The sequence below is a fragment of the Labeo rohita genome, chromosome 8 (genome assembly GCF_022985175.1).
Source record: "Labeo rohita strain BAU-BD-2019 chromosome 8, IGBB_LRoh.1.0, whole genome shotgun sequence".
Classification (NCBI taxonomy): domain Eukaryota; kingdom Metazoa; phylum Chordata; class Actinopteri; order Cypriniformes; family Cyprinidae; genus Labeo; species Labeo rohita.
In genome coordinates, this window is record NC_066876.1 from 8,829,041 (window position 1) to 8,844,542 (window position 15,502).

Sequence of the window (15,502 nt, forward strand, 5' to 3'; positions counted from 1 at the left end):
TGTTTTAAAATGTAATTTATTCCTGTGATGAAATTACTCCAGTCTTCAGTGTCACATGATCCTTCAGAAATAATTCTAATATGTTTTGTTAATTTTATATTCATTGTTATTTCTGTCTTTCACACTCAGATGCCCATCAATGCCTCCAACGCTGTGACTCTGGCACACCAGGTGCGCTCATACACTCTTGAGGCCGCTGTTTTCACGGACACGGTCGATGTTCTTTATGTAGCTCAGATGATGAACAAATTCATGGACTACGTAACAGAGCTACGTGAGGTTAGTAGAACATAGTATCCTGCAGTGTATACATTACAGTGCATTTGTGTCTTTACATAAACATGCACTCTTTCATCCCAGCTGTCTGAGGTGCTGGTGGAAATGGGTAGTAACCTGATGCAGGTAGATGATCAGATTCTGTCTCGAGCCCAGAGAGACGAGAGAGCCTGCAGTTCAATCGTCTACACACTGGAGACTCTCACCTGGCCTCAGCTGCACTCTCAAGCACAGGACTTCTCCAAAGTACGCTTTTAATCATAGTGTCTTCACACTGTTGCACATTTACACTACCGTTCAAAAGTTTGGGGTCAGTACATTTTTATTGTTTCTTTTTTCTTTTTTAAAGAAATTAATACTTTTATTCACCAAGGATGTATTAAGTTAATAATTAAAAGTTTATTAAAAGTTAATAATAAATAATTTACATTGTTATAAAATATTTATATTTTGAATAAACATTGTACTTTTTAAACTTGTTATTCATGAAAGAATTCTGAAAAAAAAAAAAAAAATCACAGGTTCCAAAAAATAAATGGCAGCACAACTGTTGATATTATCCAACACTGATCATTCTAATAATAAATCCGCATATTAGAATGATTTCTGAAGGATCATGTGACACTTAAGACTGGAGTAACAGCTGATAAAAATTCAGCTTTTCATCAAAGGAATAAATTCTATTTTAAAGTATGTTAAAATAAAAAACATTATTTTATATTGTAAAAACATTTTGCAATATTACTGTTTTTTTCTATATTTTTAATCAAATAAATGCAGCTTTGATGAGCATAAGAGACTTCTTTAAAGACTATTACAAGTCTTACTGACCCCAAACTTTTGAACGGTAGTGTATATCATACTTTTATTCAGCAAGGATGCATAAAATCGATAAAAAATGTCAGTAATGGCATTTACATTTTAAAAATTGTATCAAGGTTTTCACAAAAATATGAAGCAGCGCAAGTGTTTTAAGCATTGATAATAATTAGAAATTAGAAAATCAACATATATCCTCTCTTTCTTAGAGTTCCCGTAACATTGTGATGGAGGCGCACATGATTCGTCCTGCTCATTTTACTGGCATGAGCTGCACGGTCTATCAGAGACGAGAGGGGGCAGGAGGGAGCCAGGGGCATGATGTGATTGAATCTCCCCTTGAACAGCAACTGCGATTTCGCTGCACCACAGGAACACACAACACTTCACTGAACGCTTTTCATCTCAAGGTAAATTTTGTGTGCAACTATAAATGAAGAGTTTGGTTCCAAAACTCAAAAGTTTTTTTTTTTTTTTTTTTTTACAAAATTGAGTTCCTGCCAAAATCAGTATTGTATCTGGTCGGTAAAATGCGATATCTGCTGTATTATTCTGTCATGTTTTCTCCCTATCTTTTCAAACTGTGACAAACGCCAGTCTCCCTTCTCTGCAAAATGCGACACATCCACTCAGCCAATCACAGAACACCATTTCACGCATTGTAAACAGTAAAGGTGGTGCTTTGAATATACCCCGCATCCTAGTTTTCAACGTTGAGTAATGTATCACAGACATATCTGACATATCCTTTCATAAACAAAGTGTAAAGAGAGTGTAAATAAGAGATTCATTGTTCGGTGTAGAGAGTTTCGTTGATTATATTGGAACTTTGTGAGATCGTGATGAACTAAGATGAGTGACAGCTTTTAATGATTTTTAAGGGAGTTTGTAAATGAGATACTGGTTTAATACAACAGTTAAATAAACAAGAAGTTAATATTAAGTGACTAACATTGTCTGACTATAACACTATTGCCTGATTTTGCTCTATTTCGTCAAAACAAAATCACAACTAAGCTACTGCGCATCTCTATTCAAACACAACTGTGTTTCCTTTATGGATGAACGTGCATTTTTAAATGAAGATCTAGTGAGTCAGTGAATCAATTACCCATTCATAAAGACAGTCGCTTTATTCCTGAATGAATCAGTCGTTCGAAGGAATCAAGTGAATGATATGATTCAGTAATTAAAACCACCACCTACTGGCAGTTTTAATTTATGTTTTAAAGTATCTTCTTTTCAGTTATTTAAATCATTTAATATTTCTATATTCCAAATGTTATACTTACAACATTAATCTCAACATGAATTTATGAATTTGATTGCACGCGTGCCACCTCTAACCCTCATTAAACATATGCAAATACACCTACAAGCCACTTTTGTGTTCTTCTGTGCCACCTCTGTAGTACAAACTAATTTTGTTAATACTGATTTCATTTGATTGGTAGCTTATTCTTATTCTGTTGTTTTAATTAGAAATGTAAAAAAAGCTTATAAAATATATATTTTTTAAAACGTTGACATAAAAGATGACATACTTTGAATAAAATTAAAAAATGCAAAAAGTAAAAACAAAATTCCCCTCTAATTCACTTTAAGGAGTCAAATATCACTTCGTAATGGGAAGGCTAATTTTTGATTATTGATTAGAAGGTGCTCCTAAAATTTTGAGTGTGCTCCTAAATTTTTTAAGTTATAAGCACAAGTGCTCCTAAAAAGAAAAGTATGCGTAGAGCCCTGATGGATTTATTGCATTTGGGGGAAAAAATAATCAGTTTTTATAATGAATCTATGAAAATTAAAATCTTATTATTATAATTATCGCACACTTAGAGAGATATAACCACACTGTTACAACCAGTGATGGGAATGACGGCGTTATAAATAAACGCCGTTACTAACGGCATAATTTTTTCAGTAACCAGTAATAAAAACAAATTGCTGTTTCCCCCATTACAATGCCGTTACTGTTACTTACAAAATCTTACTTACCGTTACAACAAATGCTACGTTATTATAATTTTTGTGTTGGGTTCTTTTTCTTATTCCTCTCAGCACATCTTTATATTTATCAAGCTTTGATGACAGATGATTCAAAAAATTAAAAAAATGGTTAAATGTTAACTAGTTCACAAGTTCACAAATAAAGTATATTGTTTAAATTGTTACTGACTTGAATTATTATTTTGGAGTAAATGCAAAACGCTTCAAAACACTAAACGGATGAGATTCATACTTGGCTTTAATAAATGGAATATAAAATAGATTATTTTTTCTGATAAAATGAGTAATGTTTATTACGGTATAAGTATATTGCATCCATAAAGTTTTCATTTTAAAAATATGCTGAAGTGTGATTTGTTTTTCCACTAAATAAATAAATAAACAAACAAACAAATAAATAAAAAAGTGAGTTTCTTTTGTGTGTTACCAATGGTTATTGTCACAATCATTAGTGTGTATCATATTGCTACTACTGCTGTTTTCTGTTTTATACATGTTTTTTTTTTTTTTTTTTTTTTTTTTTTTTTTGCTTTTTGCTTTTTGCTTTGATAAACACTTTTGGTTGGCCCTTATTTTGTCTTGCATTTTTCTCTCTCTCTAGAATGCAGTGGCTCTTGCTTCTGTGTCTCTCCCTGCGTCTCTTTTTCCACCAAATGCTCCTCCTGACTGTAAGCTGCAGTTTGTGGCATTCCGCAATGGAAGATTCTTCCCATTTACCAGCAATTTTACCGGACATTCGGACCTTGCCCGCAGACGTGGCGTCAATACTCCAGTTATCTACGTTGGCCTTGGTGGGTTGCCTTCAGCTCGAGCATTCAAGGGATTGAAAACATTCATAAAATTTTAACAATGCTCTGAGCAGATGGTTGTATACTGATATAGTACAGGCATTTTGGGAAAAGACTAACACAAATCATCCTTGGATGATTCCAAGGACACAGTACAGTAAATCCATTCATTTTCAGAAATAACTTTTACCAGAACACAGATGTAAACTTTCTCCGTTGTCTCTCTCTCCTTCTTTTTCAGATGGTTGTAGCATGTGGAATCAGTCCGATCCCATTATTGTGTCACTACGACACACGTCACCTGGAAATGACCCTGTTGCTGCACACTGGAGCTTGCAGGCGCTGGAGCATCATGGGAGTTGGAGTCCGGATGGCTGTCAGTTGGCCCATAGTGATGCGTCCACCTCTACACTACGCTGCTCTGTTCTGAGCAATTACGCTGTACTTCAGGTAACGTTACAACACCTTTAACCTGTAGTTGAGGAGGATAGGTCTCCCATTACATAATTTACATTTTATGCAACATTTCTTTATAATGACATGCCTCAAATGATTTTAATGTTCAGCTAGGTCCTACACGGTTTTCATTATTTATGGAATTTGGTAATAGATGCGCTTTTTTGGCCATTGGTTGAAACTTTTTGGCACTGAATAACCCATAATTCACAGTCCTGACATCAGAGCAATTTCTCAGAACTTTTTATGAGAAAAAATGGCTATATTTAAATAGTTATATTTAATCATTTTTCCTCAGAAAAATGTTCCATTTGGTTAAATGTTTCATTCGATTTGTTACTGTCTGTTACATAAGACCAAAAAAATCCTTTTTTAGGTGTCCTAGAGTTACAGCTTGGTTATGAAGTCATATGTATGAATGTTTTAAAAGATTCTCCACATTTTCCCTGTTAATGTTTCAGGAGATGCCAGATTTCCCTGGTTCGCCTTCGATTCCAGTGGAAGTGCTCCATCCAGTGATCTACACCTGTACTGCAGTGCTGCTCCTCTGTCTCTTCACCATCATCATCACCTATATACTGCATCACAGGTATACATACAGTATATATGACAATTCTGAAACTGAAAACATACACTACATGGCCAAAATATATGTCAGTAAATTCTAAAAGAAAACAGTCATGCCAAACTTGCTACAAGGTAACACAATTCTATAGCGTCATTGCATAATTTGTTATTGGTGGAACTTGTTGAATTAGAATTAGGATGTCAACATATTGTGAAATTTCTCAATAGTTTCTTTTTCTGCTATCAGCTCAATCAGAATCACAAGGAAGAGTTGGCACACCCTCCTGAACACTAGTTTTCACATCGCAATGACGTCTGCAGTATTTGCTGGAGGCATCACTCTGACTGGCTACCCAATTGTATGCCAGGCGGTAAGTCCCCAGTTCTCCTACTCTGAGCAAATTATAAACGCAACACTTTTGTTTTTGCCCCCATTTTTCATAAGCTGAACACAAAGATCTAAGACTTTTTCTATGTACACAAAAGGCCTATTTCTCTCAAATATTGTTCACAGATCTGTCTAAATCTGTGTTAGTGAGCACTTCTCCTTTGCCGAGATAATCCATCCACCTCACAGGAGTGGCATATCAAGATGCTGATTAGACAGCATGATTATTGCACAGGTGTGCCTTAGGCTGGCCACAATTAAAGGCCACTCTGGATATTGGCAGGAACTGGAACACGCTGTCGTACACGCCGATCCAGAGCATCCCAAACATGCTCAATGGGTGACATGTCTGGTGAGTATGCTGGCCATGCAAGAACTGGGATGTTTTCAGCTCCCAGGAATTGTGTACAGATCCTTGCAACATGGGGCCGTGCATTATAATGCTGCAACATGAGGTGATGGTTGTGGATGAATGGCACAACAATGGGCCTCAGAATCTTGTCATGGTATCTCTGCGCATTCAAAATGCCATCAATAAAATGTACCTGTGTTCGTTGTCCATAACATACGCCTGCCCATACCATAACCCCACCGCCACCATGGGCCACTCGATCCACAACGTTGACATCAGCAAACCGCTCACCCACACGACGCCATACACGCTGTCTGCCATCTGCCCTGTACAGGGAAAACTGGGATTTATCAGTGAAGAGAACACCATTCCAAAGTGCCAGACGCCATCGAATGTGAGCATTTGCCCACTCAAGTCGGTTACGACGACAAACTACAGTCAGGTTGAAACCCCAATGAGGATAACGAGCATGCAGATGAGCTTCCCTGAGACGGTTTCTGACAGTTTGTGCAGAAATTCTTTGGTTATGCAAACCGATTGTTGCAGCAGCTGTCCAGGTGGCTGGTCTCAGACGATCTTGGAGAAGATGCTGTATGTGGAGGTCCTGGGCTGGTGTGGTTACACGTGATCTGCGGTTGTGAGGCCGGTTGGATGTACTGCCAAATTGTCTGAAACGCCTTTGGAGACAACTTATGGTAGAGAAATTAACATTCAATTCACAGGCAACAGCTCTGGTGGACATTCCTGCAGTCAGCATGCCAACTGCATGCTCCCTCAAAACTTGCAACATCTGTGGCATTGTGCTGTGTGATAAAACTGCACATTTTAGAGTGGCCAGCCTAAGTCACACCTGTGCAATAATCATGCTGTCTAATCAGCATCTTGATATGCCACACCTGTGAGGTGGATGGATTATCTCGGCAAAGGAGAAGTGCTCACTAACACAGATTTAGACAGATTTGTGAACAATATTTGAGAGAAATTGGCCTTTTGTGCACATAGAAAAAGTCTTAGATCTTTGATTTCAGCTCATGAAAAATGGGGACAAAAACAAAAGTGTTGCATTTATAATTTTGTTCAGTGTACATAATAATAATAATGTTTTGTTTTATTAAGTGCTTTTCTTACAGCTTTTCAAGGTTGCTTTATGTGAACAGACCAGTGAACTAAATTAATGCTGAAAAACTAATATGACTACAGATTGCTTCTACAAAAATTTGATCTGAAAAAAAAGTTTTGCTTGTTTTACTTGTATGACTCATGTATGTGTATGTTTGTGTCAGGTGGGGATTGTTCTTCACTACTCTTCTCTGTCCACTTTGTTATGGATCGGTGTTAGCGCCAGAGTCATCTTTAAAGAAGCTTTATTAAGGACTCCACAGCAACTAGAAGGAGATTCTGCTGTACAACCAACCCAGCGGCCCATGCTCAGGTCAGTGAAGTCGTCGTGGAGGGTTGGGAGTATTAGATGGTTAATAACGGCTTGCTTTCGGAAATGTATATTTCACAAGTACAATCAAACTCTCAGGTACCTGTATTTTCCTCTATAATTTGGCCACATAAAACCCTCATAGAATAAGAACTATTTGTAATCCAATCAGTAGACCTATTTGGACTGTATTTGTTTTACATGGAGGTATATTTATCATTTTAAAGGAACAAGTTAGCCTTTTTATTTCCGTCCAAATTAAAAATGTCAGTGTTTTTGTTCAAACACCTGTATGAGGTAATTCTAGGCTGGATTAGCTACTTTTAACAAACACCACTACAGTCAGAAGTTTCACTTATCCTTAGATTAGCAAGGTAACAGTTTAGGATACTAGCTTAGCATAGCACTAAGTGGTTAAGGAAGTTCTTTCAAATAGCTAGATATCACTATAATACTACATTTTGATCAGGCATTGAGGAAGGTGGATATGATTCAGTGGGGGATGGGGATCCTGAAACTGGTTTTGTCACAGAATCCATTGTCCCTGCATCTGATTATGTCATGGGTCATACAAATATCTCTTTTAACATTCAGAGTTCATTCTTAAGAAACAATACTGTTTGAAAGTCTGTAACTTGTAACTGCGTGAACATTACATTTGATGACAACATTAAAAGTTTATAGTCATCATTAAAAGAAGTGGATGGCTTCCATCAGAACTCTTGCAGTATTCAGATTGGCTATTGTATCTCAAATCGGGCATGAAACATTGACAGTTTTATGGGCAAACGTCATATTGAATGAGCACTTCCTGAGTGGAAACTATTGATAGGCATGTACAGGAACAAAATGGGCTTTTCAGTGCAACTGAATGGACCACCATGATGTAAAAAACTAATCAAAGACCTTCATTGTCAACATAAAAGCTGATTCCCATCTGCTGTTGTGGAGAGTCAGACAGGGGGAAAAAAGAGAGCAAACGGGGGGGAATGGAAAAAGATGAAAGTGGACAGAGAAGTTGTAAATCAAACGAGGGATAGGACTAGTTAAGGCTAACTTTCACATGTCCTCAGAGACATGCATGCAAATATATTCATTCCCTCTAGTCTGTGGTCTCTGTTTTTACCCTAGACCTCCGTGCTCTCCTTATCCCCTAGGGAGGTCTGGCCAGATCCCACGCCTGCCTCCTGGGATAAATCCTGTTATGTTTCCCCTCTCTCCTACACTGTCTGGAGCCCAGACTCGGCTCTTCATTGACAGACAGTGATAGAAATACCTAATGTATAGACCACACAATTTTTTTTACACCAGGCGAAGGGCAAAGGCCAAAAGGAACATCTGTAGGAAATATAACAGACAGTAGCATTACGCCTATTTAAATTTTTGAGCGACAACATTTTTTAACACAAAAGACAGGCTGTCCTTTACTTCTATTTATGAAATATTCATTTATTTTTTATATAAAAATCAAATCACCTTTATTTATTACCGCCTTTAACAATACAGTATTGTGACATATATATGAATATATATGAATATATATATATATATATATATATATATATACACACACATATATATATATATGAATAATTATGTTAATACAGTTAGCACTTGCAAAACGATCACTAATGGTCTTTCTCTATCTCTGTTTCTCTCAACAGGTTTTATTTGATAGCCGGCGGTGTCCCACTCATCATATGTGGTATCACTGCAGCTGTAAACATCAATAACTATGGATACAACATTCATTAGTGAGTATTGTTTTTAAACATTAGGAAAACTAGTTTGCTCATGTCTAGCTCTAAATGTTATATAAACTGGGGGACTCATGAACTATTACAGAAGTTTCAAAAACAATGCATTAAAAGCTGTGAGGTGAAAACCTTTTGAATTTAAAGATCAGGGTAAATTTAACTTATTTTGCCTTCTGGGAAACATGTAAGTATCCTCCTGAATGGAAGTACTAAATGAAAAAATATGGTATTTAGGCAAAATAAGAAAAATGTACACATCTTCATTATGTTAAAAAGTTTAAACCCCTGGCTCTTAATGCATTGTTTTTCCTCCCATATGAGTCCCTCAGTTGTCTTCAGTGTGAAAAGATGGATCTCAGAATAATATGAGAATAATATGCATGATCCCTCTTATTTTGATAGAATACACATTTTACAGATAGATAGATTTTTATATAACAAATATTTGCTATTACAGTACATATGTTAAGATGCATTCAGAGTGATAAGCAAAAGACACATTTTATGAGAAATATGCTGAAAAAATTAACTCAAATCCCCAAAAATGATTTCATTTTAGTATTTGTCAGTGTTGCAAATCATAATTAGGCTTTTCAAAATATGATGTTTTTTATGGTGTTTTTGTCACATTAAAATCTTACAAATAGACTGGCGACACTTAATATAAAATGAAATTGTCTGAGGTCATACTTGGAGTTTATTAGCTTCTGTTCTTTCTTTAACGGTCTGATATTTGCAGATTTATTACACATGCTGGGCCGCTCCCTTACAGGCTCTTTAAAAAGTGTCTGTTTTGTACAAAGCTTGCTTTGTGTTTCTGTTATTTGACTAATTACCGCCTTTGCCCTCTCTGACCTTTTTCACTGCTCTTGACCTTTTGGCAGCTGCTGGTTGATATGGCAACCCAGTTTCGGAGCTTTCTACATTCCAGCTGGACTGATCATTCTTGTGACCTGGATCTACTTCCTGTGCACTGCTTTCTGCCTGAGGCAGAAGTCAAAAGACCCTCCTTGCTCTGCCTCTGACCCCTCAACCTTGCCTGAGAGCCAACCGGCAATCAGTGGCAGCACCAGCCTGCTCTCGACGGACTCTGTGGTGGGCCCGGTGCATGCTGGGACACCAGTGGAGGACCAATACTCTTTGAAGGTTCAGTGTTTGGCGCTGGTGGTGACACAGTTCGTGTTTGTGGGGCTGTGGTGCTGTGGCGCTATGGCCGTTTGGTACGTGGATAGGGAGCGGAAACTCTTCAGCTGCCTGTATGGAGGAACAGCTACCGGATTAGGGATCTTCTTGGTGCTCCATCACTGTTTCAAGCGTTTGGATGTCCAGGCAGCATGGCTAAGTTGTTGCCCAGGGTACCGTCGCTCCCAGCCCATGCCAGCTTATTCCCACCCCTGCACTGTCACCGTAGGCGTACAGAGTGCCTCGGAAAGGGGCTCCCAACTTTTTGTAGGATGTCATCCACCGACGGACACCAACAATTACTCTTCTTCTGCCAGGTCTTCATCTACTCAAAGTGGAACGACGAGTATCACCGCCGGGCCTTGCAAACTCACCAACCTCCTTCAAGTGACACAAGACAACGTGAATAATGCTCCCCGAGCACCATCAGGAACTAATACCAACACAAGCACAAGCACGGACAACAACAAGCCGGCCAACAATCTGCTGCCCAGTCTACTGCCTGTCCAGCAGCCTCAAAGGAGGAAGGCTTGTAGTAGAACCAGGGGTGGCAATACCCAGTACCACCACCGAGGGGACGGCAGAGGGCACTACCGCCTTAAAGCTCTCAGAGCAGGCGGAGGAGGTAGTATGGGTGCTTTGGGACCTTCTGGGACAGAACAATCAAACATCCACCATCTACACAAACACGCTTCCAGTGAGAATGGAAGTCTACGGAATAGCCATTCAGAGGGTCAGAATGGCATTCTGACCAATGGGCGGCACAGAGGGGAGGGACTAGCAACAAGCCCTTCGGAAGGTAGCGATGGAGGTAGCAGTGGAAGTAGGAAACCTTTTCCGCTGTTGCCTTCGGTGGCAAGTAGGTCTGCCATGCAGCAGAACGCTCAACGTCGCAGCGCTAGCAAAGACAATCTTAAACTGGCAGCCGCGGCTGAGAGGGAATCGAAGCGGAGTTCATTCCCTCTAAACGTGACATCAAATGTCACTGCGACAGCCTCGCTGACGACAGTTTCAGCCCCAAATGGAACACTAAAGGGATCTGTGGTGGAATTGGACACTAGTGGAACTGACCAATCACAGGGTTCGGTTGGTATGAAGAGCAGGGTATGGAAGAGTGAGACAACTGTATAATAATGAGCTGCAGGTAGAGTTGAAAGACCTTGAAGGTTTCTTGAAGGAATGACTATATGTTAGGAGCCAAAGCATGAATTTCTTTCTCTACAGCCCTGCTGAAAAACTAGTTTAAACCAGTCTAAGATGGTTTGTAGGCTTAGTTGGTCTGTGGGCTGGTTTTAAAGGACACTTTTCAGCCAAGCTAAACATCAGCTTGGCCAAGCTGGGAGACTAGCTAAACCAACTAAAACCAGGAAACCAGTTTATCAGTGTTGTAGAACTCAAGACTGGATGAATGCATTCATATTTTTTATGGTCTTTCTGAGCATTTGTGTTCAGTCTTGACTCGGATTCCGATTCCAGTCTTGAGTACTACAACACTGTGGATATGTTTTGTAGTTTGCACAGACTTGCACATATCTGCTGTGTCTCTGGACTGGAGCACAAGGTTTTCGTGACACTGTCATGAAACCAGGCTACATTCATGACCCTTTCAGGTCACTGTCTTAATTTGGACTAAAGCCCAAGTATACTTAGGTTTTGTACGTGTACGCTAGCATATGCGTACAGTCGAATGCATAGCCTTTCAGAGAACACTCCATTCAATGTTGTGCGTGTTCTAAAAAGCTTCATCCTTGTCCAGTGCCTGCTCTATTTTTCCCTATAAGTTATGACGATAATATATTTTTTGAACTCTTATAAACCAAAGCTGGGCTATCTGGTACCCTCGTCAATGTGAGCATCTGTTATTTTTGCCGTCTCGGCTATATTTTTGCTGTTCCATCTCTTTAATTTCGTTTTCTACTGTGAAAAACAATGGCCTGGGACAGTGTTGCCACCTTGTGGAGCAACTGATTACTGCAAAAAATTCAATTTGCATGTGCGACCTGCACGTACAAAGTACGCACGGTTACAAAAATTCGGGTGATGTGCGTACAGTACACGTGTGTACACGTTCTGATGATAAAATTTACGTCATGCGCACTGTCCGCTAACCCTTGCATACGTGTAAAAAGTGAAGTATACTTTGGGCTTAAGACTCGAGACCTCTTCTTTTCATTCACTTTCAAGTACTAGGACACTGCAGCTTAAGCCCAAAGTATACTTAATTTCTTTACGCTTATGTGAGGTCAGCTTAAAGTGCATGTGACGTGAATTTCGTTATCAAAATAGTATGCACACCACCCAATTTTGTAACCCCACGTACTTTAAATGCGCAGGTCGCACAAGCGCATTGAATTTGTTTTGCAGTAATCAGTTGTTCCACAAGGTGGCAACACTGTCCCAAGCCGCTGTTTCACAGTAGAAAACAAAACTAAAGAGACAGAACAACAACAACAGACACTCACAAGCGCTTGTGAGCAAGAGGGTATGAGACAGCCCACCTTTGGATTAAAAGAGTTGGAAAAATAATTATTGATTATAACTTGTGGGAAAAAAATAGAGCAGGCACTGGACATGGATGAAGCTTTCTAGTGTCGACTGCCTGTGTTTGCAGTGGAGTGTACTTTAAAAGGGTACATGGTCGAATAGTAGTTTTTTCATTGTAAGCATTAGTCGACTATTAGTCGCACGTTTATTAATAAACCATATAAATCATAATAATGAGCCTTTAATTGTCTACATAGTCTAATAAGTGCTCAAGTGCACGCTAAAAAGCTTGCCACAGAACACCAGCAGATACAACAACTATGAATGTATCAGGGAAAAACAACAAGGAGACTGCATTAACATTTACTAATTTATCTCCTCAGTAATGATGTGCCTGTATGCATGTCATACAGATTACATAATCTGAGAATATTGTTTTCTATCTGAATTGGTTCATTAAAAGTAGACATTTCATTCTCTATAGATTTATTTTTCATGCCATGTAATACACAGAGTTTTGAAGTTTAGCCCTAAAGTTCACAGAGACCAAAACGGCACATCCTGTTTGGTTAATTATTTTACAAAAGGGTAATGTTTCATTGTTATTGTGAGTGCACGCAAATAAACATGGATTCGAAAGATAAAAGTTTTACTTTTATCTGTATGACCAAAAATGTATTTTAAGAGCAAGCGACCGCACCGGCTAACGGCTAGCAAACTATTAGAAGGCAGGCCTAATGCATACGCTAGTGTACATGTGCAAAAACAAAGTATACTTTGGGCTTTAGACTGGTTTAGGCTGGGATTTTCAGCAGGGAAGAGAAGCATTTGGCTCCTTTTATGACGAACCACCTACATTTGTACATTTCGAAAGTGTTCTGTGGTCTTGGAACCGTCCAACATGCTAAGAGCTCATGCTAAGCATGCTAATAAGAAGTAGTTCTGTGAGGCTGTTTTATATGAAGAAAAAGAAAGGTGTATGTATGCAAAACCAGAATCCTCTAAAAAGACATTGGTGGATGAGTAGGTTTGACAAAATATGCAAAATCCTTTTGAATGCTTTTGTTTGCCTGTAATACCACTTAACCTAACAAACTTTTTGAACGTAATGAATCTTTTAATATTGAATATGCCAAGGGATCTGAACCTAAAGTTCAGCTGTGTTGATCTTTATGTTTCTAACTATGCATATCGATAGGATGAAGGACCGTCTGCTTGTTACCTAAGTTTTTCTTGTTTCTTGTCTTTGTCTCGTGTGTTCATATGTTTTTATTCACGCTATTTCATTTACATGTTTGTAAGAATGTACATTGTGTTATGTATGTATTGTTTGACCATTACAGTGTTACTTCAACTCTCTGGCACTAATAAGCAGCTTTTGACATTAGTCCCACACAAATTTAAAAAACAAAGACTTGCCATTGATTCATCCACATCCAACCATTTCCATCCAATGTTAATTAGTGCTGGGAACTTCATTCTTGTTCTTAGAAGTTGTTCAGCAGAAAGTGAACTATTGCATTCTGTTTTTACTGAATAGGAATCATATGGAAAATGTTGCTTAACAGTGCCCTCTATTGGGCTATTTCTGCCATTGATCAAATGCACTGATAATGAATGCTGTTGATGGACAAATGATATCAACAAAGTGACAGCTGCTTCAGATGTCACTCCAAGGGATTTGATAATGAAGGGCAAGTGTTTGTCCATACATGTTCTGTTGTAGCACCATGTGTAACATGGGCTTTTTTAGCACTTGGTTCAGGTTATGAAAAGAGCATTTGGCATATTCTTATAAATAATGTTGTATTTATATTATACATATCAGTATTAATATTGATGTAACTGTAATTGTCATTATGCAATTTTATGATATCAGTATTTTACAGAGAATTGGCCTATTCAGTTTTATAAACTTTCTGTTTTTAGTCTGAAAGCACACTAGCACGAATCTAGACCTCCCACGTTTCTTTCTTCAGATTATTACTATATAGAGCAGGTTTTGTTTATTACCAAGCACTGTTCATCTAACCACAAATGGTTAGTAAGAAGAGCTACTAATCTACCTAAAATTGTTAGTACCCCTTCCTAAGCTTATGCAAAGTTCTGAAGAATTTGTGATAACAATTATTTTCAATGTCTTTTGTTTTTCAAGAGTGTCACAATGTCTTTTTCTCATGACAGCAAAGAACAGACAATGCTGACTGCCACGAAAAAGAGGAATTCAGATCTTTGCACTGACTGTTTTTTTCCCAAGGCCCACAAGCTATCAGATACTGACTGTAGTGCCATTATTTTTAGATCGCATCATGACAAAGTCACAAGCTTTGCCTGTCTTTAGCTTCAGCTACACTTTGATTAAAATGAAATAATTTTAAAGTATGTTCAGGGATATTTGTATGCCAAAGAAGCTTAGCATAAGTATGAGCTTATTTGATATTGTGTAGCCTCCCATTTGTCTTTTACCCCTTCAAGCCAGGATTCTCCCTTACAATTGTTCAAAGACCACATATTGCTAAAGAACCATTAAAAAAAATAAAATAAACGTTATTTACGTTAACGTAATTAATGCAAGTTAAACTATGGATTATGAAGGTTTATAATCACCATCATGTCATTACAGATTACATATTGTATTTAATTTTGTTTGTATATGATTTCAGTGCATTTGAAACTACCACAACAAAGAATGTAGTCAAATAATACAGTGAATTTGTGGCCTGCTCAAAGTTTGCCATGTGTATGTATGTAATACTTTTTTTTTTCTTTTCTTAAAAAAAAGATTTAAATTTTAAATGGCTTATTTGTGGATAATGGTTTCATGTGATGTTGTGATATTTGCATGAACAATTTCTTTTTGCCTCTGGGTAGGCCTAGAGCTTCTGAGGGTCAGTATAAATTCAGTGTTATCCTAAATAATGTTTTGATTGTCATCTCGACGTTTAAAAGGGAGATTTCAATAGCAACATGAATATTTATATTTTTGTCACTCAC

General features: G+C 38.0%; 1 protein-coding gene across 1 annotated transcript in view; it reads left to right on the forward strand.

The window, feature by feature from the left end:
* Nucleotides 1-15,465, forward strand: part of adgra2 (adhesion G protein-coupled receptor A2) — a 92,655-nt gene extending 77,190 nt beyond the window's left edge. The window contains exons 10-19 of the mRNA XM_051117012.1: nt 130-279; nt 361-522; nt 1,305-1,505; nt 3,707-3,896; nt 4,135-4,343; nt 4,811-4,938; nt 5,164-5,287; nt 6,940-7,088; nt 8,750-8,839; nt 9,727-15,465. Coding sequence (XP_050972969.1) covers nt 130-279; nt 361-522; nt 1,305-1,505; nt 3,707-3,896; nt 4,135-4,343; nt 4,811-4,938; nt 5,164-5,287; nt 6,940-7,088; nt 8,750-8,839; nt 9,727-11,155 — 2,832 coding nt within the window. The 3' untranslated portion in view covers nt 11,156-15,465. The remainder of the gene's footprint in view (nt 1-129; nt 280-360; nt 523-1,304; nt 1,506-3,706; nt 3,897-4,134; nt 4,344-4,810; nt 4,939-5,163; nt 5,288-6,939; nt 7,089-8,749; nt 8,840-9,726) is intronic.
* The last annotated feature ends 37 nt before the right edge of the window (nt 15,466-15,502 follow it).